Source organism: Euwallacea similis, chromosome 17 (assembly GCF_039881205.1).
Source record: "Euwallacea similis isolate ESF13 chromosome 17, ESF131.1, whole genome shotgun sequence".
NCBI classification, from domain to species: domain Eukaryota; kingdom Metazoa; phylum Arthropoda; class Insecta; order Coleoptera; family Curculionidae; genus Euwallacea; species Euwallacea similis.
This window is the reverse complement of record NC_089625.1, coordinates 2,138,033-2,163,295: the sequence shown is the minus strand read 5'-3', so window position 1 is coordinate 2,163,295 and position 25,263 is coordinate 2,138,033. Positions and strand designations below refer to the sequence as shown.

Genomic DNA, 25,263 nt, shown 5'->3' with positions numbered 1-25,263 from the left:
TGATGTTTCTGCATTCCTTTATTTCCATTAACATCAAAATTGTTCTTGACACTATTGAAACTGAAATTTCCATTTAACAAAGGTCAATAAGGGAACTTAACTGTTATTTTAAAGGCAAAATGCTGACGTGACTGTCCTCCTCAATTCTACCAGCACTATGAGGTGAGCCCCCTCCAAGATGATCGTCAAAGAACTTCCATTAGTGACGACTTACTCACCGTTGGGGGGCAGCAACTTCACCGATTTCCAAACAGCGAAAACCCCAGTGAACTCCTCGAATTTGTCGCTTTGTCTGGGGGAACAGTCGCATAACCTAAACTTCTTCCGCTTCGCCACCAATGGAGTTCTTTTGAACATAATCGGAGCTTTTGGGATTGTGGGCAACTTGATCTCAGTGATCATCTTGTCCAGGCCACAGCTGAGGTCCAGCATCAATTATCTGCTCATCGGTTTGGCAACGGTGGACACTGTCCTCATCGTGACTAGTATTTTGCTGTTCGGCCTGCCTGGGATTTATCCCTACAGCGGGGCCTTGTTCAACTACTATTTCAAGTAAGTGACATTTTTGAAGAAGACATTTTTAAAAATTACTTTACTTACAGGGTCTATCCGCATATTGCCGGCGTAGTCTATCCCCTGGCCACAGTAATGCAGACCGCCTCAGTGTATCTCACCATGACTGTATCACTAGAGCGCTATGTGGCAGTATGTCATCCTTTAAGGGCCAGATCATTGTGCACCTATGGCAGAGCTCGCGTTTACCTGATAGTGATAATGATTTTCTCAGCGCTTTATAACGTGACGCGGCTATGGGAGGGCAAAGTGGCGTCCGAGTGGTCAAGCGAGTATAATATGACGATTTACTGTCCGGTGCAGTCCGAGTTTCGCGACAATCAATACTATAGGACTGTGTACATTCACTGGATGTACTTGATTTGCATGTACTTGGTACCGTTTTGGTCACTTGCCATCTTGAATATCGCCATTTATAGGCAGGTAAGTGCAGATGTTTTTAGGAATGGGAAATGTAAGCAGGAGCAAATCAAATAAAATCCAATAGTGGCAAATGTAACCGGCTCAATTTTCCTTGAATTTATGCAACCCGTATCAACTCTCAGATTCGATATTCTTCCTTCCGTCTATTCCCTTTTAGCGGAATATGTAGGGAAATGTACGCGGTTTCCTCTCTCTCAAACGAGGTTGCAGATTGTGTGTATTTAGGAGCATTACATAATATTCAGGCTTAAAGAGTGCTTCCGTTATTTACGGAGACTTTAGCGATTTGTCTCTTACTCATTTCCCCCTAATTTGGTTGTAAAACTCCTCGCCAAGATCGGTCTTAAAAGTGTTGTTCCCAATAAATTTCTTGACTTATTAATTTTGCTTTCGCAGTGAATTTCTTGCGATAAATCATGCCCAGGAATAATTTAAGAAAAAGGAACAATTTTATCGCCTAAAAACATTTTTCAAGTAGTTTTCTTTAAGCTCATTGAGGTGTGAATTGTTTCTCTTAGAATCAAGAGCTGCGGTCCTTTTGATTTATTTAGACGTGTTTCGGAAATCCGAACCATACCGCACAAATTTCAAGGAATATTCTTTAAGTCACAGTTGGAAAAAAATTTCTATAGTATACGTATACGTCCGGAATAGCGTCATTTCCGAAATACAGATGGTTAAAAACAACACTGGTCTTTTGAAAAGAGTTCGGCGATCACTTAGAACAAGATGGGATTCACGTATACTAGTTGCCTATAGTCAGCTTAAATAATTTTTGCAAATTTTAAAGATTTAATTCCATTTATTATCATTTTTTAATTTGTATTAAGTTGTTTTAGAGATGTGCAAAATTTCAATGTCAAGTTTAAACTTGAAAAGGAAGCGAGATACCAACAAATACTGAAAGATAGAATAGATGAGTTTTTAGTTGCTATGAAATTATAAAACTTTAGTATTTGGAATAACTTTCATTTTCGTTTCATTCAAATATGAAGAGGAAGCCTTACAGGATTCCCTATGGTACTTTAAGCATCAATCCGTCAAAAATCGGTCAACCGCATATTATTGAGTTCCTTCAATGCATACAAAATGATACATTAATGACCCCCTAAATGTACAACTTCCCATTAATGAATGATTTTAAACTCGTTATGATTGATTTCATGCAGCTGACTGATATCATGACTTCATACATTCGACCAATCACAACAACAATGCTTGACACGCGATCGGTACCTGCCACTTGTGAACTTTTCAATTTTGGACTCGGGCGTTTTCAATCTCGAACCGAAGTACAAGTTCGCTTAGAACAGGTAGAATTTTAGTAGAAATGTACTAAAGAGAAAATAGAGTAGTAAAAATGTAGAAACGTGGAAATGTTTCACTTTTTGGCTTTTCGCTATATAATTGACGAAGAAAAACCCGAACTAACACATATCTTAATGAGTAATAATAATCTTGTTTATTAAATAACTGTTAAATGAAAACCCCGGATATTAAAATCCTTTGAGGGGTTCGTATACTTTGGAAAGGAACAGGCAAAACAAAACATTTGCTTATGGACAAATAAAATTGCGTTTTCCATTCACATATTTCCAGCTTTCTCTGCTGTTATTATTTCACTAAAATTCAATTCCTTTTGAATAATTCAAGACACGTTAGGAAGCACGGAGGAAAACAAAAGTTGAATTGTAAATATTATGAGGGTTTGTTGGCTTATTGTTGCAGCAGGTATTATGCCAGTTTTGAAAACTCCCATCCCTAGTCGATCTGATTCACGTATGTTACAACTTACTATACCTCAATTTCCAATAATAATCAATTTACATTTTGGAGGATTTGAACCCTGAAAAGGTGAAATCATCCCTCAGTATGCTTCGAGGAAAGAGTTAAATGGACCGAAAGCGAAACCGTGGGTTTAAATCGGATAACTGACTTTCCCGAGTATTGTTCAGGTTGGGAGCTTGTGAAATAGTTGTTGCTTTATAAATAAATTGAATTTAGAAATGACATTACTAGGAATATTATAGTGAAGCGATAACACCGTCATTCTGCCGCGAATAATCCCCTAGAGCAAATGATTTTTCTTCGAGTTTGCTTTGATTAAGTTACATTTCTAACCTGCAAATTTCCCCGACAAGATACCTTTTTCCATTTCCATTACATTTACACATCAATTTTATTATCTTCCATTGTTTGATTTAACGCACCTCGCAAATAACATGTTTGCTTTAATCTTTGTCGACGCTTATCTCCATGGGAAACTCCATTTTGCTAATTAGAATCGGTGTTGTTATTATTGTTCATCAACTGCGTGATTGAAATTTCCTTGTTTGGAATTAAGGCCGATAATCGACACCCACACCGTTTATTTTGAACGCAGTACATTCAAATGCATATGTGTCAATGCAAATCTTGAAAAATGGTTTTCGTTAGATTGCGGAGGAACTTAAATAGCCGTAATTAATCATATTGACTTATGTGGGGCAATATTTCAGCATGGAGAAATTCCAAACTAGACGGAGTTTGAGTTGGATTTTGTGCGTTTTTCCAATTATTGTTCAAGAAATCTAAAAATGCCCTTAAGCAATAAATGTAGTCAGACAGCGTTGAATTCTTTCCTGTCTCCATGGAAAGATATTAGTTCCACATGCAGAGTTGTCGCATTTTTACTGATGTGTATCGTTTTCCGCATGGGGAAACGCGGCAACATCGTGAGTAGTGCTAATTTTCATTAGATTTTCTTTGTTTTATTCTCTAATAACTGTCTTGACCAATTGCCAACATTCCGTCAAAATTAGTCGTACTTTTTGAATGGAAGTCTGCCATATAGTCATACCCTTATGACGTCATTTTGTCACCAAAGATCATGCGCTGGTGTAATCGACGCGTATATAAAACGTAAGTTATAAGGTCACGTCACTTCGTTCGATTTTTCCGCCATGAGTAAGTATTTAATTTGCTAAAATGGGAGGGCAAAATTGTAAAACACAATGACACATCAACTTCTTCTAGATCGTTGGCTTTAACGCATTGTCATGGATGAACTCCTGTTTTTAAACTATTTTCGCTATAAGAAAACGTGCTTGCTTCATCAAAGCGAATGGGTTTAAGCTAACTTAATCGTAATTTCAGGTGCAGAGCGCGAATCGAGAACGGCAACGTCTTTCCCGGCTGCAACAGCGCGATATCGGTCTGGCCAGCATGCTGATGCGTGTGGTGGTGGTATTTTTTATCTGTAACTTGTTGCCGATGGTCATCAACATCGTGGAAACCTTCGATATCCACCTAGAAGACATCTCAGAATTCTTCGACGTCAACATGATGATCAACCTGAGCAACCTCCTGGTCACAATTAACAGCAGCGTCAACTTTGTCATCTACGTCATCTTTGGGGAGAAATTCCAGAGACTGTTTTTGATCCTGTTTTGTCACAATTCGCTGTTTTTTCCAGGACGGGACTCGCCCGAGGGAACGCACGAAGACAGTTTCGTGTCCAATGGAGAGAGGAGCTTTAGGTGAGTTATGTTACAGGAAATAGAGCCTTTCGAGCCATTCTTGTAAGGAAATAAACTATCTAGTTGATTCGACCTCAGTTTAAACTTGGAAAAATTCCAGACCTAAGTGTCTCATAAATTTAAAAGTGAATTAGTCCGACAGTTAGATATTAAAAAATGATAGGGTGATGGTGAGCCATGATAGGCTTTATTGGTGGAATAAAGCACTTTTCATACTGGAGTTCAAGTGACGCTTGCGATTATATTCAAATAGCGGGGCGCCTACATGAGTGCATAGGAGCGTGGCCGCTCACATTTATGTTATAGCATAGATTATTTTTCAATTCAAGTCCCCTGATTCTGTAGAAATATATAAGAGTGTGAATGAAATTTCTGTCGATGTTGATTGATCAAATAAATTCATTCTTCTATTTCCTTAGACCTAATGTTAATTCTCATTCTCACAGGTTCCTGTAAAATCGAGCCTCAGGTGAATACGAACAAAGTAAATGTGACGATGAAAATATAGAAAATGTTGCATTTTGTCACAGTTTCAAATCAACCATAAATAACTTCACGAATAATTAGTTGTTAACACTACATACAGCGTTGTCATTTGCACTGATGACAAATATATGCAAGTAACGCAATCAAAAATGAACCATCGATAATAATGGTGTTAGTAAGAGCATTTTCATATTTCTTTAACCCTCCTTGTCTTAGCACATTTTCATGGATGAATTCCCATTTTAATACCATTGTCGATATAGGAAACGTGTTTGGTTTGCATATCAAAGCGAATGGGTTTAAGGGTTATTGTAATAGATTTTTCCTTGTTATCAGATATTGGTTTTAGCCATTTTTACGTTTTTTGTTTAAACAATCTGATTATGATAAGAAAATTCATTTTACGGGTAGTATTAAATTGTCTTGAATTTAGGGTCATCGGTGCAAGAGAAGATAATAAAACATGGGCCCATGTGACGCAGGAAATTGATTGCCTTTGTGCGGCAAATGGTCCTCTATAGCAATTCCAGATTGTAAAATGGATTAACGTTCTTCATCTATCGCTCATTACCTCTCGATTGAAACTATTAAATAAAAGCGATCCTTTATATGGGAGATTTATCTACTAAGTTCTAAACAGAAAAAGTTTCAAGGTATTATTGCGGGAAATATTCCAAAGTTATATAGAAAGTTTCTTTTAAGTACTTCATAACGTGAATAATATATTCAGCCATTAAAATTCTTCCACGAGAAAGTTTTCGGTGTTTGTCAGTTTTGAATTAATTTTTGAATGTTTATGCGATTGTTGCAGTTTCAATTTTTGTTTTGTTTTATCTTGCAGACTTCACCGTCAAAGTACGAGCGTTAGCCGGAACGGCGGTAGCAGGCACAGCAGGATGAATGGATCTGGGGGCGACAGCCGAAAGTTTCCGAAAACTCCCAGTCCTGGTAAACAATTTGACAAAAAGTGCTAAAAACCAAAATAAGGGATGTTTTTATTTGAAGGGCCTTGCGTTTACTACCCGGCATCACGAACCAACAAAGAGATATCGGCTTACACGTCTCAAACGTTTATTGGCGGATCCGAATGACATTTGCTCTCGACGAACGTCTGAAATCGCGAATCCCTATCAGAAATTGCGTAGTACCTCCTCGTAAAAAGCGACCCTTATAATTTTTCAAGCGGAATGGCGAATTCTCCCTTCAGCGCCTGCACTGGCTGCACTGTAGTTGAAAACAGAGACGACCGGTGGCACGTACAATGCCAATTATCAAAAACAGGTTTCAAACGATTCGAGAAATTTAATATTTATAAAATGTTTCTCTTTCACTTATAGGTGTTAGTGTATTTCAAACTAACATAGAACTACATCAAAATTAAAGGGCATTCATTGATAATAATTTCCTATCTTGACAGCCATTTTGCACGCGTAACATTTTAACACGAAACGTCAAATTTGTCAGTTTTAAATAATAATATGAAGATGTCAGCAAGGCTCGCCTGTCTCTTTTTACTGAAACGTATGTTAGACAGGGACGGCATGTCAACTTCTTATCAGATCTCCGATTCGATTGTTATTCGTGCGTTCCGCAATGGAATGCCATGTTTTGAAGTTCCTAAGTAAACTTTAGAAAATCAAAAAAACATCCCCGTTACGGAAGGTTTTGACTTGTCTTGTGAGGTATTAATAGGAAAGCCAATGAAGAAACAGCCATACATAAATTAGTAAGCCTAGAGAGTAATGCAGAGTATGTAAGTAACACTCAAATTACTACGTTTTCATTGAGAATTCAGTTCCCTTTTGGTTTCGAATTTTCCTAAAATTTCACCCTTCTTGTGCAGCGTATTGCTCTCAGATTCATTTAACATTCTCCCTTTTGGTGCAAATTCCTTCGGGCTTTATAGGACTCGATAGCTAGCATTAAACCTCCTTCCTTATTACTTTTTCGGCTCTCAAAATTTACCGGTTTTAAATTTAGTTTCGAATGTAGTCCGGTAATTACAGTAATTGAACAATATTTACTTTGTTTACAATATGCGCAGCCTTTAAATGGATTTAACGGCAAATTGGTAGCGGTTACAAAACCTACCCTTCAGGCCGACATTAAACCGAGATTATAATTGTATTAAGACCGTTTTATTCGAGCTTAACACGAGAATTCTGCCGAGGAGGGAGATGAATACAAAGTTAAATTATGTGATTTAATACTATACAAGGCGCCATTAAGGGTGATTTTCGCCTCGGAAATATCATTGGGATTTTTTGCGAGGAAGAAACTTCAGACGTTCGGCTCGAGTTTATTTCATCAGTATTGCCAAGCTTGCTCACAATACGTTCTAATGTAGATTATTATGTCGGGACTGACTATACCATACTGTATAAAGTGCACAGTAAGCTCAATTGTAAATATCGAAAAGGGGGGTTAAAAGCACCGATGCCCTTGTAGGATTATAGATGTATAGATAAAATGTATAGTGTAATTTCTAAATTAACGTATTATGAAAGTATCGGATATAGTGACCGTATCAGCTCTTTGTTGCTTTTGAAGGAAAATTGCATTTCAAGTTATAAAAGCATTCAGAAAGTTGAGTTTCTTTGACATTCAATCAGCCTTCCTCCCGGACCAAACTACGTGTGTCATATTCTAGTCATTTTAGATTTAAGAGCATCGTAAAATCAATAATTTGTAAACGTATATGTCCTAGATTTAGCTAATTGTAATAAGTATTTTTGTCAAGCATTTTCAGAGTTTCAATTCTTCACTCCCAGCTCAAATAAACCGCTGCTTTGTTTTGCTAATTAGCTCGTAATACGCGAAACGCGCATTCAAAGCTGGCTTGAAAGTTTAAATTACCAAACTTTGGTAAAATAACAGCTCGAATGTAATAAAACGATTTCGGTATCTCGCCAACCGAACATTTCAGTTTCAGTCAAAATTAGAAAATTCCACTGCAAGAGATAAGCTAATTACCGTCTTCTATTGGTAAATTTAGTGCAAGGCTTTATTGATATTCTGTAGACAGGAATGCATTATCTTTGCATAATTTTTAGTTAAGTTTTAGATTAATTTAGTTAAAAAACGCTATAACAGTACCTCGCTTTTGGGAAACTTCCGCTTTTGCGGATGTGATTTATTTCTACATATACGTACTAACCGATGACCATTAGAAAAAACCTCGCACTAGGTGGCGAAACGTCCGGCAAAGAAGTAACAGCTGATGAATTCGTCCAAGACATGCCTCGGATAGTGCAATACCCACTTGAGATTTTTTTACTAACTACAGTGTGCTGCTCAATCGATCGAACGGTCAAGCAGTCTATCGGTCGATGGGATAGTCGTGTGCTGACCAATAATTTATATAAATATATATTATAATATATTATTGAAAATATAACTTGAGGCATTTTAAAGCATACAGAAATTTGCCATGAAATGGGGTGTGTGTCTCGCGTTTTCTCCCCTTTACAGAAGTTTCTAATCTTTGAAAAACAAATGAGAAATTCGTGCTTAAATGGCCACTGAGATTCAAAGATAAATCGGAGCGAAATAACTTCTGAGTTGCGCTAATACGAGCGACTAAATTCAGCAAAAAGTCGATAGGTTTTATTATTTTTCTAAAGGAAATTGAAACGTTCTTATAACCATAAAATGGCCAAATTAGGGTCAACTGTCTTAGTATTTGCACTGGGGTCATTTGTTCCATCAGGAAAATCCCGAAGTAATCCCATTTTGCCCTCAGTTTGTCTCCTACGTCGGGGGTAGATAATTGGGGGATTAGGTTTTCAGTTACGATTTGTGTTAATTCTTTTGTTACTCTGGAATGTTTCTTTCCAACTCAAATACATTTCACTTAAAAATTTTAAATTCTATCCGAGTTATTAGGCCACGTAGGATTTTCCGGATACTCGTAATTCCTCGTAGAATCTCGAGTTTATAAATGGGGTCATGCAATGTTCCATTTTGGAGTAATAGGGGAGAGGTCAGCCCCATGTGAGGGATTTACTGAGATCTTTTGGAAAAGTGTAGCTTAAAGGTATTTCCGATTCAGAGTAGGTAAATTTTCTATGCAACAGCATTTGCCATGGCAGCTACGCATTAGTTTCTGGTAAAATTTCACCGTGCAGGGAACTTAAAGAAGCGAATAAACCCAATTTCGGTTTTCCAGTTCGAGCCTTAATCAAATTTAAGTCGAGACCGAGATTTATTCACCAAGAATGAAGAAAAGCTTTCATTCGTTAAATTCGATAAAACGATCCCGACTTGCGTTTACCTTTCGAATTGTTAATTGCACGTTGCAGATTAAAGGAGTGTAAGTGTAAAAATAAAATACTAATTTACTTAATTAGTTTATTTACTATTTAGCGTTTTTTTACTGTTTTAGTTTTAGGTAAGATTTTTTACGTTCTTTTCTCTAACAACAATGCATATAAGAGTTTTGTTCCAACAGGCTAAAAAACCAATTCCGAGTCGTCAACAACAATTCCTAATATATGGAACCAGTAATTACCGGTACATTGCGCATGTATTTATTGCTATTTTTGCAGGGTTCCATGCATAAATAAAACAAGTTGCGCATTGAGCCATTGCGCAACGTTATGTTACTCAGTCGCATTACCCGGAAAGGGTTCATACATCATCAAACAATTTTGCCAATGTATGGCGGTGTTTGATGGGTTGCGGCAACTGGACTATTGAAAAATGTACAATAAAATGCAACACACACTCTCTTAGCATACCCCCTCATCATAAGTATTTATACCATCTGTGCTTCCGTGAGATACAGAATAGTTTAAAAAATGTGATAATTATTCTCAAAAACGTTCTCATTGATCAGTCAATGACAAATTTAGTGATAGAAATTATGGTAGTGAACGTCTCTTACACGTAGACACAGACAGCGAACGAACTTACAGGTAGAATAATTAATTAGGCCTACTTTTGAATTTGACAGCAGGCCTCTCCTACTGTCAAACTCCAAATGGCGGTCACTTTGAACATTTAATTTGATATTTTTAATATTTTGTGCGTCCGTGACAGCTTTTATTATAATAAATAATATTACAAATAAAAACCTTTTGTTCCTAAGACAAAAGGAGATTGGCATGGGACATGGTAGAGGAAAAATGTTCAAAATTGACCAGAGAATCTGAAAACGCAATAATATTGTAGAGTATTGATTTAAAACATTGAAGATTATTACCGCCCTGCCTTTGCGACACACCCTGTAAAATGAGAGTTAGTAGTATTCAGAGCGCAAGGAAAAAGTATAGGACGCGTGTTGCAGCAATTTTTTACGCTTAGTAATTCATTAGAAATATCCATTATTCATTACTTTTGGTCCGCACTGTATATCACACAATGCGTTGCGCAATTTTCTTGCTGCACAAGACATTTCAAGCATAGTGGTCAAGCAATTATGGCACGCATTAAATACTGCCATACATTGAAATGAATCGGTTTACCTCTTTGTTGGAATAGGCCTATTCGTCGTAACATCATAACGATTTCGTTCGCACACCCGCAATGCCAACTTAACATTCAAGCAAATATTTTCCCAGCAATTTTTGGTGCTATGGTACGAAATTAGCCAAAGATGAATCAAAATCACGATCATCAATCAGCTAGCTAATAACCCTTAATCATGCAGCCCTCCAATCAGATCCATTACGCGTGTCTGTGATGAATGAGGAAGTTTTATTTGATCTGAAGACACTCGGTTATATCCGGCTTTTAGTGTTCGATAATTTGTACTTAGTGGATGGAGTGTAAAGGGTTGAAGTTTATTAGAAGTTAATAGATTGGAAAATTCGGTATTGGGCTTGCTACGTAGGAGAAAATCAACATGTTTTAGATTATGCTTGTGATTGGCAGGCGATGAGAAAAATTGTAATTTTCGAAGACAGACCAAATTTCTCGGTTAAAGTTCAGGATTTACGAATTTTCCTTAAGTTTGTGTAGTGACCTGAAACTTTTCTAGTACATTCCCTGTTTCTTGACTATTTTCCATCTGATCTATTGCCCTTCCCATCCACGAAATTTCGAGAAATGTCACTTCGTTATTTTTAAATATGGGCCCCTCCATATGGTACTAATTTTCAGCGAATTTTTCCCAGAAAACCGATCAATTCTGTCAGTTTTTACGTGACTGTCCCTAAATTCAACAATGTTCGAAATTTAAAACGTTTTCATTTTAAGATAGACTCCTCGATGCCGTACTCATCTTCGTTTTATTTCTCATTAATCCAGAGTAAGTGCTCCAGGTATATTATTAAAGACGTTTCATTAACGATAATTATTAAACAAAGTTTGCCAAACTCTCAAATTAGTTTCGTTATTCTTGAGCTCTCGCGTCTCCATTCAAAACTGTTCTCGGAAGTCGTTATGGGTAGGCTTCCAAGAAAAAATTAGCTGAAAATTTCCCATTAAAAGTTGTGATTAAGCTTTTTTATCGAGCCCTAGAATTTGGCTATTGCACACTAAAACACATTCCCATTTTTCACCCCTTACACAAGAATCTCCTCGATTTTGCAGATGAGAAAATAATGAAATTCCCCAAGGAAAACCGAATTAACTCCTTCTAATAATAATGGCCCGACTACTTTGGGAAACTTTAAGGACATCTGTAATATAATTTAAGAAGTTTTCGTTTCAGCAGCTTTTATTACACTGCCAAGTTCCGTGGGTAGATTAATATAATAACCTTGATTACGCTCCTTTTGCGTGTCTTGATTTTACCCTTAAGTAGATCAAAAAATAAAATTAAAAGCCTTGGGTCTAAAAGCGCAATAGCAATTTCGCAACAATTCTAATCGAGATAATCGAAATAGGTCAAGAGACATTATGGGAGACATATTAGTTTCCAGCTTCCTGGGGGAAGACATAATAGCGATTCTAATTTGGTCAATAAATGGACATTTGTGGTCTAATATAGGTCAGATTGAGGGTCTGTAATAGTTTGGAAGTTCGAAACCGTTCATTCACTATGGTTTCCCTATAAAATTTAAAGCACACTTTGGGCAGTAGAAGCTTGAAAAGTCATCAGCGAAAAGTGACGAGTCCATCAATAAAATTTTGATTTTTTGGACAATTTTCCTAGTACGATTTGAAGAAAAACTCTCTAAAGCTAAATAAAGGACACAATTGGCCATTAAAAGCAATGGCTGCGCTTGATGAGTTCATTCGCTCTAATGGACAGTTCGCTGATTGGCGTTTTTGTTTATTAGATCATGGCGAAGTTAATTCAAAAATTGAGTGTCATTTTAACTAAAAATTATCAAGTTTGAAGATATGAGCGGTTCATAAAAAATATCTAAAGGCCTGGTTGATTTTTAATGCACAAAAAAAGTTCTTGAAAGTTCGCTTCTTCTATAAGCATTGGTGAACACTTGTCTTAAAAAAACCTTGTTACCATACGAGGTAAAGAAAAAGTCATGCAAAATTGTTAATTTTCACCCCACTGCACATTTGGTCGCTACAATTATTTCAGAGCAGTCATAACGTGATTGATGGCTTTCGTGGGTATTTCGGGACATGTTTGGCAGATTTTCGTTTTTTGGACAATTAAAAAAATTACAGAATATTTTCAAAAAGTTGTAGTTTTTCAACTAATTACCTACCTTATGTTTAAATTTAAATGCCTCACTCTATTTAAACGCGATAAATTGTGTGCGAAAGAGCATTTTTTGCAGAATCAGTGGCACGGATTGATTCGCATAAAGTTAAACAATGTCTATTTGTAATCTACTTGTAACATATCACGTAATAATATCATTTTGGAAAATTTAATTGGAACTACGTTGATCAACAAACAATATCTTTTCGCCGTAGTACGAGACGAGAACAATTAAAGAGGTGTTGTTAAATTTGTGAAATTCGAAAAAATTATGAAATCTTTCCTTACCTCGTAAAAATACTGAAAGATATTTTTTAATTTTTCAAAACGTCATTAAGCGCTGCTGTGGGAGACGTTAATATTGTTATTTTTGCTAAAGTTTCATAACAAAAAGAAGCTTTATAAAAACCCCTGTAATTTTTGTTGTAGGCTAAAAGTAAAAAACTTTCAAATACGTTCAATTCGAGATATCGTCAAGGACTCTCAAATAATATTGCAATGAAAACTATTTTTAATTTTTACAGTTGTATGAACACCATTAATGTATTGCGCATTACGTTTTTTGTTGATTTCGTACGATATTAAAAATATTTTCTTAGTATAAACTAGTTTACGTCATTGATTCTGCAAAAAACAGTCTTTCAGACGCAGTTTATTTCGTTTTAATAGGGTGAGGTGTTTGAATCTAGCTATAAGGTAATTAAATAAAAAATAAATTATTGAAAACATTCTTCTTTAATTTTTTGAATCGTCAAAGAAACGAAAATCCACCAATCCGAGATCTCGACCAAGCCCACCAAACGGCATTATAACGATACTTCTGAACTAACCGCAGCTAAGAAATGTCATGGGTTGAAAATTAACAACTTTTGATACGGCATTGACTAAAGTATTTTTCACGCTGAGTATTTGTCAGCAATTTTAAAAAGAACGAACTCTCAGAACCTTTTTCCATGAAAATCAGCCAAGGTGTTTGCAGGTTCTAAAGCCAGGAAATCTGTTTCAAAGTTGGCCTGTGCGGGAATCCGCGCACTGCAGTTTCTCATGCAAGCAACTTTCAATTAAACTCAGATAAGAGTGCTGAAAAACTTCAACAAAATTGCTAAAATACACCCTTAGCCCGTTGACTATACAGGGTGTCTCAGTAACTCTGTTACAAAGCGATATCTCCATTATGGTTAGAGATTCTCGAAAATGTTCTGGTTTGATGAAACGCATTATGTGGTGGGACTTTACTGTTTTTACTACTTCCGGTTATACCGGGAGTCAATGTCAACTTAATTATTTTAAATTTAACACCCTGTATATTTTTGCATTTTTAGATTCCACGATTTAAACTGATTAAATAATGATTATGTCTTCCTATTCCTAGACCTTGCCTTTAAATGCCATATGCGATTTTTGGCTGTATAGAGCTCAGAAGCACCAAAACATTTTCGAGTATCTCTAACCATAACGGAGATATTGCCTTGTAACAGAGTTACTGAGACACCCTGTACATATACGTATCGCCTTGAATAAAAAGTTATAACCTGATCCTAAATGCAGGTGCAGGAGTATGAAATGAAAAAGACATCACATGTTTGTAAAGCCGAGAAAAACTTATAATATTAAAAGTAGTTTTCCTCGAGCCATTTTGAGTTTGGAAAGTTAACAAATTCCAAAACCTATAGAGTGCAAAATTCCATAAAGCGTTAAAGGAAACTTTAAAATATTACGTATTTCTGTTTGCTGTGCTTCAGCATCTAAAATGGAAAGCAGCTGTTGGTGGCAATAAAGAAACTTCACATTTAGGAAAAAGATTAAAGTGGCGCGGAGATTTATTCCCTAAACAATATCCAGAGAATGATAATGATACATTTTTTTGCTCAACCTTATGGTTTTGTCGTACCTATGACATAACAAATTTCTCCAACAGCTAGGGTTAGAGATAGTTAGCCCTTATGGTCCATTAATATACGTTATTGTCGCCTCTATTTGTGTTTGAAATTACGGCGTAAAAATTGTAATTTCTACACGAGGTGTCCTGCATTGTAACTCTACTAAATGGGGTCGTTAGATCGGAATATATCTACTCAGAAAGGTTTTCCATTAGTATTATTACTACGGCAGCAGCTAACTGCAATATTCGTTTACAATTCTTGGAAGTTTTCTTCATCGATGGATACATTATTGAGTATTGAGAGTTTTCTTTGGGACCTGAACTAATTGATCCGCTTGAAGTTTTTATCGTTTTAAATTAAATTTTTTCTTTTTGCTTTATATTTAAAATTTTGTAAAGATTTAAGTACACATTAAATTAAAAGTTCTGTTTATCAGATTCCCTGCATCTCCTGAGAGTTTTTAATTTTCCCTAAACCAACTTTACGACAAGCGCTAACTTACACTTTGTTTTTGTGCATCTCTAATTCGAGGAATTTTCATCGTTTAAATTCCTAATTATTAAAAAATTCCTCTTTCCTCCAAGTCAAGGATCGTTGCCCCCGAGCCAATCCTCAAGGCGCCAACCTAAATATTAAGCATTCAACGAGGTCCTCATTGTCTGAATGGTAAACATCGAGGAAGTTATATGTATAGACAAGAACTTATAACGTGCGCCCTTAAAACCCCATTCATTCAAATTGCGTTTAAACCCCGCCTGGTTTCGATACAAAATTGCAATTGCAGGTAACGCCTTGTAGAATTAATAGTTCCGGGGCGCAGCATTAGGGTAAATCACCCGTGCAATTTTGAAATAAGCGGTAAGTAGGTAATTACTGTAATTTTCCAAGCATTTTTTCGTTTTAATGCCTATTGTAAACAAGTTCTGTTCGGATTAGTGCAAACGTGCATTTTAAATAGAGCGTCTGAGCTTAGCTTCAGCTGACAAAATCTCTTCGTAACTGAATATTCATGTCGGGAATATGTGTCTGTCATACGCCTCTCGGTAATGAGAATGGTAATTTATTTCATTCTTTCCGAAGACTGATTTCAGTCCTAAATAATTCCACTTTATTTAATCCTCCCTATTCCTAAATTTCAGTTTCGATCAGTGGCGTACCAATTTTCTCTAAAAAATTCCCGCTTCCGTTATATGTATTTATGCTACTTATAAGTTTGTCTTTTTTTCTAAAGTCTCTTATCCTATTCACGTGCTTCCACAGCTTCGCCATCACCACCGCATCGAAACTTCAAACTAAAGCTTCTCAATATGTGTTTAAAGGGGTCGAAAAACTCGACTAAGCCCTCTCGACGGGGTAAGAACGCTTTTGAAAGCCGCTGTGAGGTATGGAATATTGAAAAATTGAATGGAGCTGTCTAGGCAGTCTATATTAATTTATTTTAAAGCTTTAAACTTAAAATAAACTTTTGTAAGCAAATAAATTGACTCCATTGTCAACTGAAGTAACTGGCATTCGATAGTCTTTTAGGAAAAACCTTTCCCCTTCAGTCTCTCTCGAACAAACCCTATTGTGCCCTATATACTTTTCAAAGACAGATTCGAGTGAAGAAATCGAAAACAATGCTTGGGGATTTCTTTGACGGTTTTGTCACATTATTTGAAGAAATTAATTAAGCTCAATTATAAGGGTTGCTCAAGCGTTATCTCTTAGTCTTTGTTACTTTTTGATTGAAACATAAAATTTACAGAAAATAGTAAAATCAAATTGTAATGTAGAAAGTTCTTAATTTCTAGATAGCTCTTTAAAATGCAGAAATCAATTTGTTTCGTGTCTTTCCTTTAATCTTCTATCTTTTAAATATGCAAAGTAACTAAATAAACATGAGTATTTCAGCGCTATTGTAGACATTACCGGCATTGTTTACATAAATCGCGTTAAGACTTAGGATAACTCTAAACAAACGGAGCATATGGAATAATAGAGTGATTGAGAATAGAGCGCTGGATATGTCGCAGCAGGAATTTGTCTCACTTCCACTCGTTGAAAAATGTGATGAAAAAAAAAGATAATAGGATGCCCTTTGCTTCGATTATCATTTTTGTCAGTCAATTGTTAGCGATCGATGAAATATTTGTGATACACCACTCAAGAGATCGTGCTCTCCGAGAACTTACACCGGCAAGTGACATTGTCAGGAAAGTCTCACTTGACGGGTGACAGTGGCGGACGAACAGAAAGGGTTGTTAGCCGTTAAAAGGGAAAACAACCCCCTAAAAATATTTTTTTCTACTCTGAACTCTCTCGAGGTAAAGTACCACAACATAATTCTCAGTATTAGATACCAAGCTGTGATAATTAATGCAAACCTTAACTCTGTGCAAAATAAAGTGATTTAGTAGGAAAAGCGCGTATTTAATCCACTGGATCAGTTTTTTTGTCGGGTTGAATACTGATCGTTCCTGCGTGTCTAGCAGGAACTATAACGTGGAACGAACCTGTTCACTCCAGGTGCATGTTACACTAATACCGACATCCCAATCGGTAAACTCACTCACACACATAATCCCGACACATTGTAAATAGAAATCTTATGGAATAGGAACATTATTGGAACTGACTCGAACAATTGCGGGGGGAGGGGGGCTTTCCGCTAATTTATTCAACTGTTCTTTAGAAAACTTGATAACCATCCCTTTATAGAACGATGGACAAATACCGAGACCGTGAGACTCCTAGATTACCCAAAAGTGTTTTTTCTATTTGGAATTAGGCCCGGAGATATCGAAGGAAAGGCACATCCTATATGCCCATTTCCTTTTTATTGATCATTTCCAAAATTGTAAAAATTGTCCGTCATGGAAATACTTTTTAAATCTTTTTGAGAACGTTTCTTGCGGAACGAAATAGTTTTTTTTATTATTATTATACCTATTGAAATACAAGTCATGGCATATTGTACAAACAGAACTTTTATGCTGGCTACCGCGCCTTTAAACAGACATTTCATTTTTATATTCATTTTTAAATCACGACAGTCACGATGGTAGGGTTCACTTCACTGACAGCGTTTTAGTTCTTTTATTCTTACTTTTGGTTATTCTCTATTATAACTGCAATTTTTCAATTTCAACAACAAAGTTGTTTTCTTTATTTACATATTCACGATGTGTAATCAAAGAAGTCCTATTCGGAGTTTTTTTTTACATTGTCAAATAATAATAGTCAATTAGCCCAATGCGACAGTGTAAAGAAGCCATTTCGTACAAATCTTGAATTTTAGACTTAAAGACATATATGGCAAGACTAACATCTGACTATAAATCTTTCCCTTCAAACATATACAGCAAAGGGTGAAAAACATTCTGAGCATACTCCGAGTAATAAGGGTATCTCTATATATATTATAATAATAGTGGAACGGAAATATTTAATTGAATTTTAGATACAATTTTATTAAAAAAAAGAGAAAAATTGAGAGGAAAAATATATATATACAATTTCAATAGCAGCAGTATAGACGGCGAATTGCCATTTCCGGTTTCTCGTACAGAACGACCAAGTATGTATTCTATATGTATTTATTTCCTTCACCATTGTCAAGAAGAATCTCTTAAGAACGTAGGAGATCAGTGTATTCTTAATTTTTCCTCGACAATAGGAGCGGCGGATAAAAATTTTAACAGTGGCAAAGGAGAATGATCGAAATTCAGTGCGACGAACTTATCAAAAAATCATTTTTCACACTGACAAAAGAGGAAGTGGGATTTTTTTAATATGAGAAAAAGAAGTGACATAATACTCTTGACGTAATTATTAAAAAAACATATTTCAATTTTTCAGCTTTAAGAATATGCTAATCGCTCTTCCCACAATTAAAAAATCGTTCTTTTATTATTATCAATGCAAAATTCTTGACATTGGCGAACGAAATTAACCAAGTTTCTTTTTCAGATTTCAGAAGTGACAGGAAGTTTGCAAGCAATCTTGACGACATTCTCAAGAAAACATTCAACATCCTTTAGTTTCAAGAATACTCTTTTCTCCTTTACCATTAACAGAAAATTCTTGACAATGACGAAAGAAATTAATATATGTATATAGAAACGTATGATGTTAAATTCGCATTTTGGTAAGTTTCGCGGTGGATAATCCCGAAAAAAAACTTAACTTTTATTTTGGACGAGACAGTCCAGAAATTGAATTTGTAAGACTAATACTAACTTAGATAAAGTAGATAAAGTGGGCTCTCAAGGCGGCTCTGGTGGACGTTCAATTATTCGTGACTTCAGGGAGAATCTGAGAATCTGTCTAAAGAGATGAATTTTAAATGAGCATAAAAATGGCAAAAAACTTATAGAACAAATGAAATCAGTCATGGTATCTCCCCGCAGCTCTAAATGTCGCATCATCTGTAACTTCCTTCTGGCGATGTAAAAGGATTGGACTGTAAAAAGGATCATTTGCGTTCTTCTGACAAGAACTGTTCTTGGAACGTGTCGTAAATAACCTGTTTCCCACAACTCGTTCAGTTCTTTCCATAACATTCCTAATTTTAATTTTGAAAACCAAAGTGGCGTCATTATTTAATATTTATTAATAATTTTAAAAAACTGACAAAAAAATCAGAATTCAGGTTGTCTGGTGCATTTTCAAAGTCCATTTGCTAATATTATCAACGACTTGCTGAGTTTTAGTAATCAAATCACCCAATTTGTGTGAAATTTTTTCCTGTTCTGCTTGATGGCCTTATTACTCCCTTACAAGGACATTACATCCCAAAGCATCCCCTTAGAGGTATCCCATTGCTTACATCTTTAAATCCTCTTTAGCCCCCTCCTAATCTAGCTAACCTCTAAAAGACCCTATGCCTTGTCAAACACGATGGTTGAAAATGAACGAGCCAAGTACTCCTATCCAATACGATTTACCAACATGTTTGAGAGGGAGAATTGGACTGTGTGCACAGACCACTGCTACGCCCGGCCTTGGAACTGGAGGCCGGAATCCTCCTTTTTGAAACCTACAAAAATGCTGTTTGGTGCTAAAAGTTTGGGTGCAAAACCACTGTTTAGTATCACTGGTTTGCCAAAAAGTGGGGATGATTTTGTCGATGTAGATGGTTTGACTGATGTAGAGCCTCCAGCCCCTGCTTATGATATGGAGAAAGCTAGAGGTTTGATGATGGAATGTGAGAAACATGCCACTTTAGTGAGACACAATAGTGATGATGAGAATTGGGAGGAAAAGATTGTTAAGTGAGTATTTTGATGTGCTAAAGTTGAGAGGTCAAATGAGTTTGTATTAGGGCAAACTGGTCTCATGCTCAGCATAGATTATTCAATGGATTTGTCAACATTTTAAACAACTTTTATTTGGGGAAAATGACTTATTCAAACCTAAAAAATGAACCAGTTCTTCGAAGAGCCATCATAGATAAGGCAGTCCAAAGAGTCAGACGTTTATTCAACTCCTTTTCCTATGATATCAAACTCCTTCAATGGATTCATCAGCTCCTGCTTGATAATTTAGACCAACAGAATTTATCCTCGTATTTAGATATTCTCCAGGTAATTCCTTGTAAATTGACACCATAAAACTTTATGAATTTAAAGTAATTATAGACCTTAATGTCAAAAACTCCCAAACTATTGGAGAAGCTGTTAAATGCCCCAAGTGCCACAAATCGAATGGGGCCTTTAAATACTGAGAATTTACTTCCGTTGCTGAAGAAACCATGGGATCCAGTAGAGACCAGCCTAGCTCAAGATAAACCAAAGAAATTGCCTTCTAACCCAGTATTAGTACTGATGCCTTGTGCCCCCAGTGTTTCAAAAAGGCACCAGAAGTGGTTGGCCCTATTGTCAAATTTAGGACTTGTAGTGTCAGTCCCAATTAACTTCGGTAAGTGTGGGAAAGTAAAATACATGGGAATAAATTTGACATTTTAGGTTCCTCTAGTCATCGCATGACCATGACTAATTACCTAGATCAAATGTTCTCTCTGGCAAGGGGAAGAATTCAGGAAGCCAAGGAAAATTTCCCTGAAAGACATATAATTTTGGTGAATATTCAAAATTTAAAAATTGCCTTTAATAGCAATTTAATGGTTAAGGTTGGAGTGGGTGCTGGGGCAACTCTAGCCCTCCAATTGGCCCAAGTAGAGAACATTTTCTGTGTGGTAAGCCTTGGTTTTTCCATGTTGACAGCTGAGGGGAGGAGAGGGGAGCCAGATGATAATTTACTGGAACTACAGTGCCCTGTATTGTTTGTTATAGGCCAATGTTCCAGTACCTCCTTGTAAGCATATTTTCCAGACAATTGTTGGCAGTTTATAATCCATAATTTCAGCCAAGAGGATGTGGAAGATCTGAGAGAACGAATGAGGATTGAAACTGGTTTAATAGTGGTTGGATCTGCTGACAATAATCTTGTTGTTAGTAAGAAGAAGAGGCGTGAAGAGGGCATTACACAGAGCATTGTAGATCAGTGCATAATAGTGAGTTTTTTTTTTAATTTAACAAAGTTTTATCAGCTGTTTTTCTTTTTCAGGATGAAGTAGGGGAGTTTATAAGTAGTTTAATTTTGTCACCCTATCCGCCCCAGGTGCGTCAATCACCTACCAGTGTTTCAGCCGGCGATTTTCAAAAAAAAAATAAAATTGAACGGAAAAGATACAACTCCAATACTAGCTCTATAGAGAGCGAACCGTCATCTCCGACATCGCGTATAGCCCGACCAGGTATGCCTTCTTTATGCATATATTTCTTTTACCATTGTCAAAAACATTTTATGTTATATTATAAGGAGGTTAATGTGCTCTTAAAGCTGAGAGATTGAACGGTTTCTTGGGAATGACGTCAAAATTGCCTGCAAACATCCTGTAAATTCACAGATCTGAAAAACAAACCTTGTATATTTTATTCACTAATATTGTATTGATAATGGTGAAGGAACGATTTTTTTAATTACCTTAAAAGTTATATATCATTGCTTTCTCTCAAACTCAAGAATCCGCCCCACCTCCTTCATCATTGCCAAGATTATTTCTTGATCGTCGTCGTGATGATTAATGACATGTCTCTTTTGTCATTGTCAAGAATTTTTTATTTGGCAATGGCAAAGGAGTCCTAATTTCATTTTTTAAATTTTTTCACTGAGAATGTTAAATTTCTCTATATAAATATCAAAATATTAATGTCCATTTTAATTAAGTACCTAATTTCCACAGAAGCGTTTAAACTGAGCCTGGGGTTCTTGGTTTCTATAGGAAATAGTTTATTATTAAAGTTAGCAGTATATTAACAATTTGGCCCTAAACGATCTTGTTATCTGAAATGTTAATCAAACGCAATTTTCCCTTCTCAGACTCAAATATATTCTACAACAGCAAAGACTCCCATTTTTTTTTTTGTAGTAGGACGTCCAGCAGGCTCCATCAAATCCAAATGCAAGCTCGAAGCCAAGTGGGCCGTTCAAGTAGCCCAAGGTACTTTTCCCTCTGCCTCTCTTACAGCCTCAAACAGTAGCTCCGCCCTTTCCTCCCTGTCTTATCCCTCAAAATCTCCTCATTCCTCTGATACGGCCTCAGCCTCTGAAAGCCCTCTCGACACTTCTATCAACCATAAATTCCTTCTTAAACCAGAAGGGACGATCAAGAAGAAGCGTGTTATCAAGATGGGAAGTTTCCTAGAAACTGGGGGGAGAAAGGGATCTGGAAAGGGAGAGGAAGCACCTAATAAAGGTCAGACAAAACTTAAAGGAAGCGGGAGAAAATTCGGCTGAAAATGTGCTTATTTGATGTAATATACTGATCCGGTTTAGAGCCTTGATTTTCGCACGTTTCAGTCACTTAACTAATATCATTATTATTTATCACTCAGCGCGGTTGCAAGCCTATAACTTAGGTAGAAACGTAATGCCAGCAGGTCAACTTTCCACCCTCCTACAAGGCGGCATTAAGACCATTCCGGCAGTCAGCCAAAAACCTATACCTTCATCTCCGGCAACCATAAAAAGTAAGTAAAAGTTGCAGTAATTCTTTATTAATTTAGTTATTTAAACAGTTAAATCGTGAATCTACTGGCCTTTATGACATCCTTGGACGTGTAAAATGCTGTTTCACCACACTCCATTTCCCTTGCATGTCTTTGTAAGAAATATTGTAAAAAAATTCCTATCCATTTCCCTTTCTAGACAATTTCTCTTATGTGTTACTCTCTCTTTGTACGTAGTCCTGGAAAACGTACAGCTGACCAGCCAGACCGCAGCCAAACTGATTTCCAACTCAACGAGACGTACTATTGATCTCTCTAAAATCGGTTTAGGTCAGAGGGCAACGAGCAGTAACATGGTCATTCTTCCCGATGGCAAAATTAAATCTGTCAAGGCCGCCAAACCCAATATTAACATGAAGACCAGTGGTGGTATGCCTCTCGTATTGACTGTGCCCGGAAAAAGCACAAATCAACCCATAAGTTTGTTCACTTTGAACTTTAAATGGAACATTTTTTCAATTCACTTTTTCTGGTTTTTAGGACCTTTTACAAACACAAAGATCTTGCGCTCCCCTAAACCATTGCCCGTGAAAAAACCGCCGTTTCCTACTTTTCCACTGCCAATAAAGACAAATTTTCCCCCTCCAACGAACTTGACCTCCCAAGAGATCATGGATTTGCCGATTATTTTCGCCGATGATAATCAGCTGATAGATCCAAATATGCCCACTGATCTTTCTACTTCTAGCGCTGTGGACCAAGTTGATAAGGTTAAATCTCAATGTTTAAAGTTGATTTCCAGGTGATGCTGGATTTTTTTTAGCCAAAATTCATTTCGCCAACTCCGACCAACAAATACGTAATCATCAACAAACCGACTGCATGCTCCGGCCTTAATAACTTCATCATTAGTCCGGAGGCAGTTAAGAGGCCTAATACCACCTCGATGATGGAGCAGCCCGCCAAATATACTAAAATTATTTTGTCGAAAAAGTCCATGGAGCCATTCTTGTTCCATGGACCCAGCACTGCGGTTTCTTTAAATAGAGATGTCGATTTGGAGACTGAAATTGAGGCTACAGCAGTGCCAAAGCCCGGATTGGGACTCGACAAGGGGGTATTCAGTGTATTGGCCAAAAGGCAATTTTTAGAGGAGGAACAAATAGCTATGGAAGATGATGATCCTGACTATGTACCGCCAAAGAATTTGAAGTTGTGAGTTTATACTTTAGTGTGTTTTCGGTGATGACTTGGATACCGGCAAAAGTTGCGTTCAGTCTGATTTACCTGCAGAAGAAGATTGTATTTTATCTTCTATGCGTCGACTTTTGATGTTTCAAAGAGAACAATTGTTTATTATGAAAAAGATAGTGTTCCATGTTGTTTTTTTTCCTTCGCCATTTTTTAGATAAAATTCGTAATAGTGGAGAAGGAAATAGATTTATTAGCAAAAAGTGCCTGTAAATTTATCGCAAATCTTTACGAACTTTTAATATCCCAGATTCAATCGCCTCCTTCGCCATTTTCAGACGTTTTTCCCTTTACCCAAAAATATTTTTTTTTGTTGTCTTACCGTTAAATTCACAGCAAGAATATTATGCAATACTGCATTATAAAATAGGATCTCGTTAGTTCTTTGGTCACCCGGTATATCACCGGATCGTTGCTTTTTTTCATACAATCATACAATATGTTTCAATGGTGGTCCCATTTCAAAAGCTCTATCGTAAGTAGTCGGAATAAAAACGCATAACAGAAAGATAAAATAGTTAAATAGTTACGGGCGAAAGGTATATTTTGAAGTGATTTTCAAATAATGCATTACTGACAATGGTCGTCATTTACATTGTTCTGCACACTAGTAGGTGTTCGCCATCCAAAAACAAAATACCCACACACCAAACCTCCAACCACAGCAAAACAAAGCCCCCCATTGAAAGTCATGAAGATCAACATTAAAAAGTAGCTGAGAGTGCCTTGAACTCCATATAATAGGGTCTGGATGAGATGCGATTTGCTCAATATTGTCAGTCTAAGAAGAAACAACTATAAGGCTCAGTTGTACAATCGTGATTCAAAAGTCGATTCAGCCAAACCCAACTGATACTTGAACCCACGATATTAGCATAGTTGTCAAATTAATTTCATGCTCGATAAGAATACCTTTCTTATGAGGTGTTTCAAGTACCAATCGGATTTATATGAATCGACTTTTGAACCGTGATTGAATAACTGATTCTAAAAAATTTATTGGCATCTGATACTTACTGCGAGAATCTGTCGTCCCCAGAATTTTTATTGGTTTGTCTAATGCTGGTTGCATTCATAAGCAGATAAGCCCTAAAAGATTCCCTTATAAATAGGTGATTAAACTTGCGGAGAATACAGACCTGAAAAACTTCAAACCTTCATACGTAAACGCCATCGCGTAGATGGCAAACATTGAGCCGATTAAACCACCAACAGAATTAAATTTCCAAAATTTGAACAAAACCGTTGCGCTTTTTGAAAACGTGAACTGTAAAGGCAAACAGTCAAGTTCGTGGTTTAAGTTGAAATTTTTTGAAACTAATACTCACGTAGTTAATCATCATATCGTCCATGTTCATTTCCAACATTTTTTTCAGAATAAATTTTGACCTAGACTATAAAGCAATCGTGTGAGGTACCTATTTAGTATGTAAAGTAATCTGATACACAATCGAGAGATTTAGATAAAGAATTGCTTTACTTGCTTCGTTAAAGATTTTGTTGATTGTATTATGAAAGGT

At 36.4% G+C, this 25,263-nt stretch overlaps 3 protein-coding genes across 8 annotated transcripts in view; 2 read left to right on the top strand and 1 right to left on the bottom strand.

Annotated features, from left to right (window-relative positions):
- FMRFaR (FMRFamide Receptor) overlaps nucleotides 1-7,742 on the top strand; it is a 30,752-nt gene extending 23,010 nt beyond the window's left edge. For all 3 annotated transcript variants that reach the window (XM_066398459.1, XM_066398460.1, XM_066398461.1), the window contains 5 exons: nucleotides 115-552; nucleotides 603-996; nucleotides 4,132-4,514; nucleotides 5,842-5,948; nucleotides 6,006-7,742. In XM_066398459.1, the coding sequence (XP_066254556.1) occupies nucleotides 179-552; nucleotides 603-996; nucleotides 4,132-4,514; nucleotides 5,842-5,948; nucleotides 6,006-6,091 (1,344 nt within the window). In that variant the 5' untranslated portion in view covers nucleotides 115-178 and the 3' untranslated portion in view covers nucleotides 6,092-7,742. The remainder of the gene's footprint in view (nucleotides 1-114; nucleotides 553-602; nucleotides 997-4,131; nucleotides 4,515-5,841; nucleotides 5,949-6,005) is intronic.
- An 11,480-nt stretch (nucleotides 7,743-19,222) lies between these two features.
- Nucleotides 19,223-23,858, top strand: LOC136414443 (KAT8 regulatory NSL complex subunit 3-like). 4 transcript variants are annotated; one of them, XM_066398454.1, is made up of 13 exons: nucleotides 19,224-19,292; nucleotides 19,344-19,753; nucleotides 19,804-20,065; nucleotides 20,120-20,399; nucleotides 20,447-20,559; nucleotides 20,611-20,795; nucleotides 20,847-20,994; nucleotides 21,048-21,237; nucleotides 21,916-22,239; nucleotides 22,424-22,513; nucleotides 22,730-22,972; nucleotides 23,033-23,262; nucleotides 23,316-23,858. In XM_066398454.1, exons 1-13 carry the CDS (start codon nucleotides 19,239-19,241, stop codon nucleotides 23,709-23,711), a joined length of 2,925 nt encoding a protein of 974 aa, XP_066254551.1. In that variant the 5' UTR covers nucleotides 19,224-19,238; the 3' UTR covers nucleotides 23,712-23,858. The 4 variants fall into 4 exon arrangements, with proteins under 4 accessions (XP_066254552.1, XP_066254551.1, XP_066254553.1 ...); XM_066398456.1 differs by having other exon boundaries at nucleotides 21,913-21,984; nucleotides 22,379-22,513; XM_066398453.1 differs by having other exon boundaries at nucleotides 21,913-22,239.
- Nucleotides 23,859-24,278: 420 nt separating this feature from the next.
- Nucleotides 24,279-25,208, bottom strand: LOC136414446 (high affinity copper uptake protein 1-like). The gene is made up of 4 exons (XM_066398462.1): nucleotides 25,072-25,208; nucleotides 24,883-25,010; nucleotides 24,761-24,832; nucleotides 24,279-24,524 (listed from the first exon to the last, which is right to left on the bottom strand). Exons 1-4 carry the CDS (start codon nucleotides 25,108-25,110, stop codon nucleotides 24,314-24,316), a joined length of 450 nt encoding a protein of 149 aa, XP_066254559.1. The 5' UTR covers nucleotides 25,111-25,208; the 3' UTR covers nucleotides 24,279-24,313.
- Between the last annotated feature and the right edge of the window lie 55 nt (nucleotides 25,209-25,263).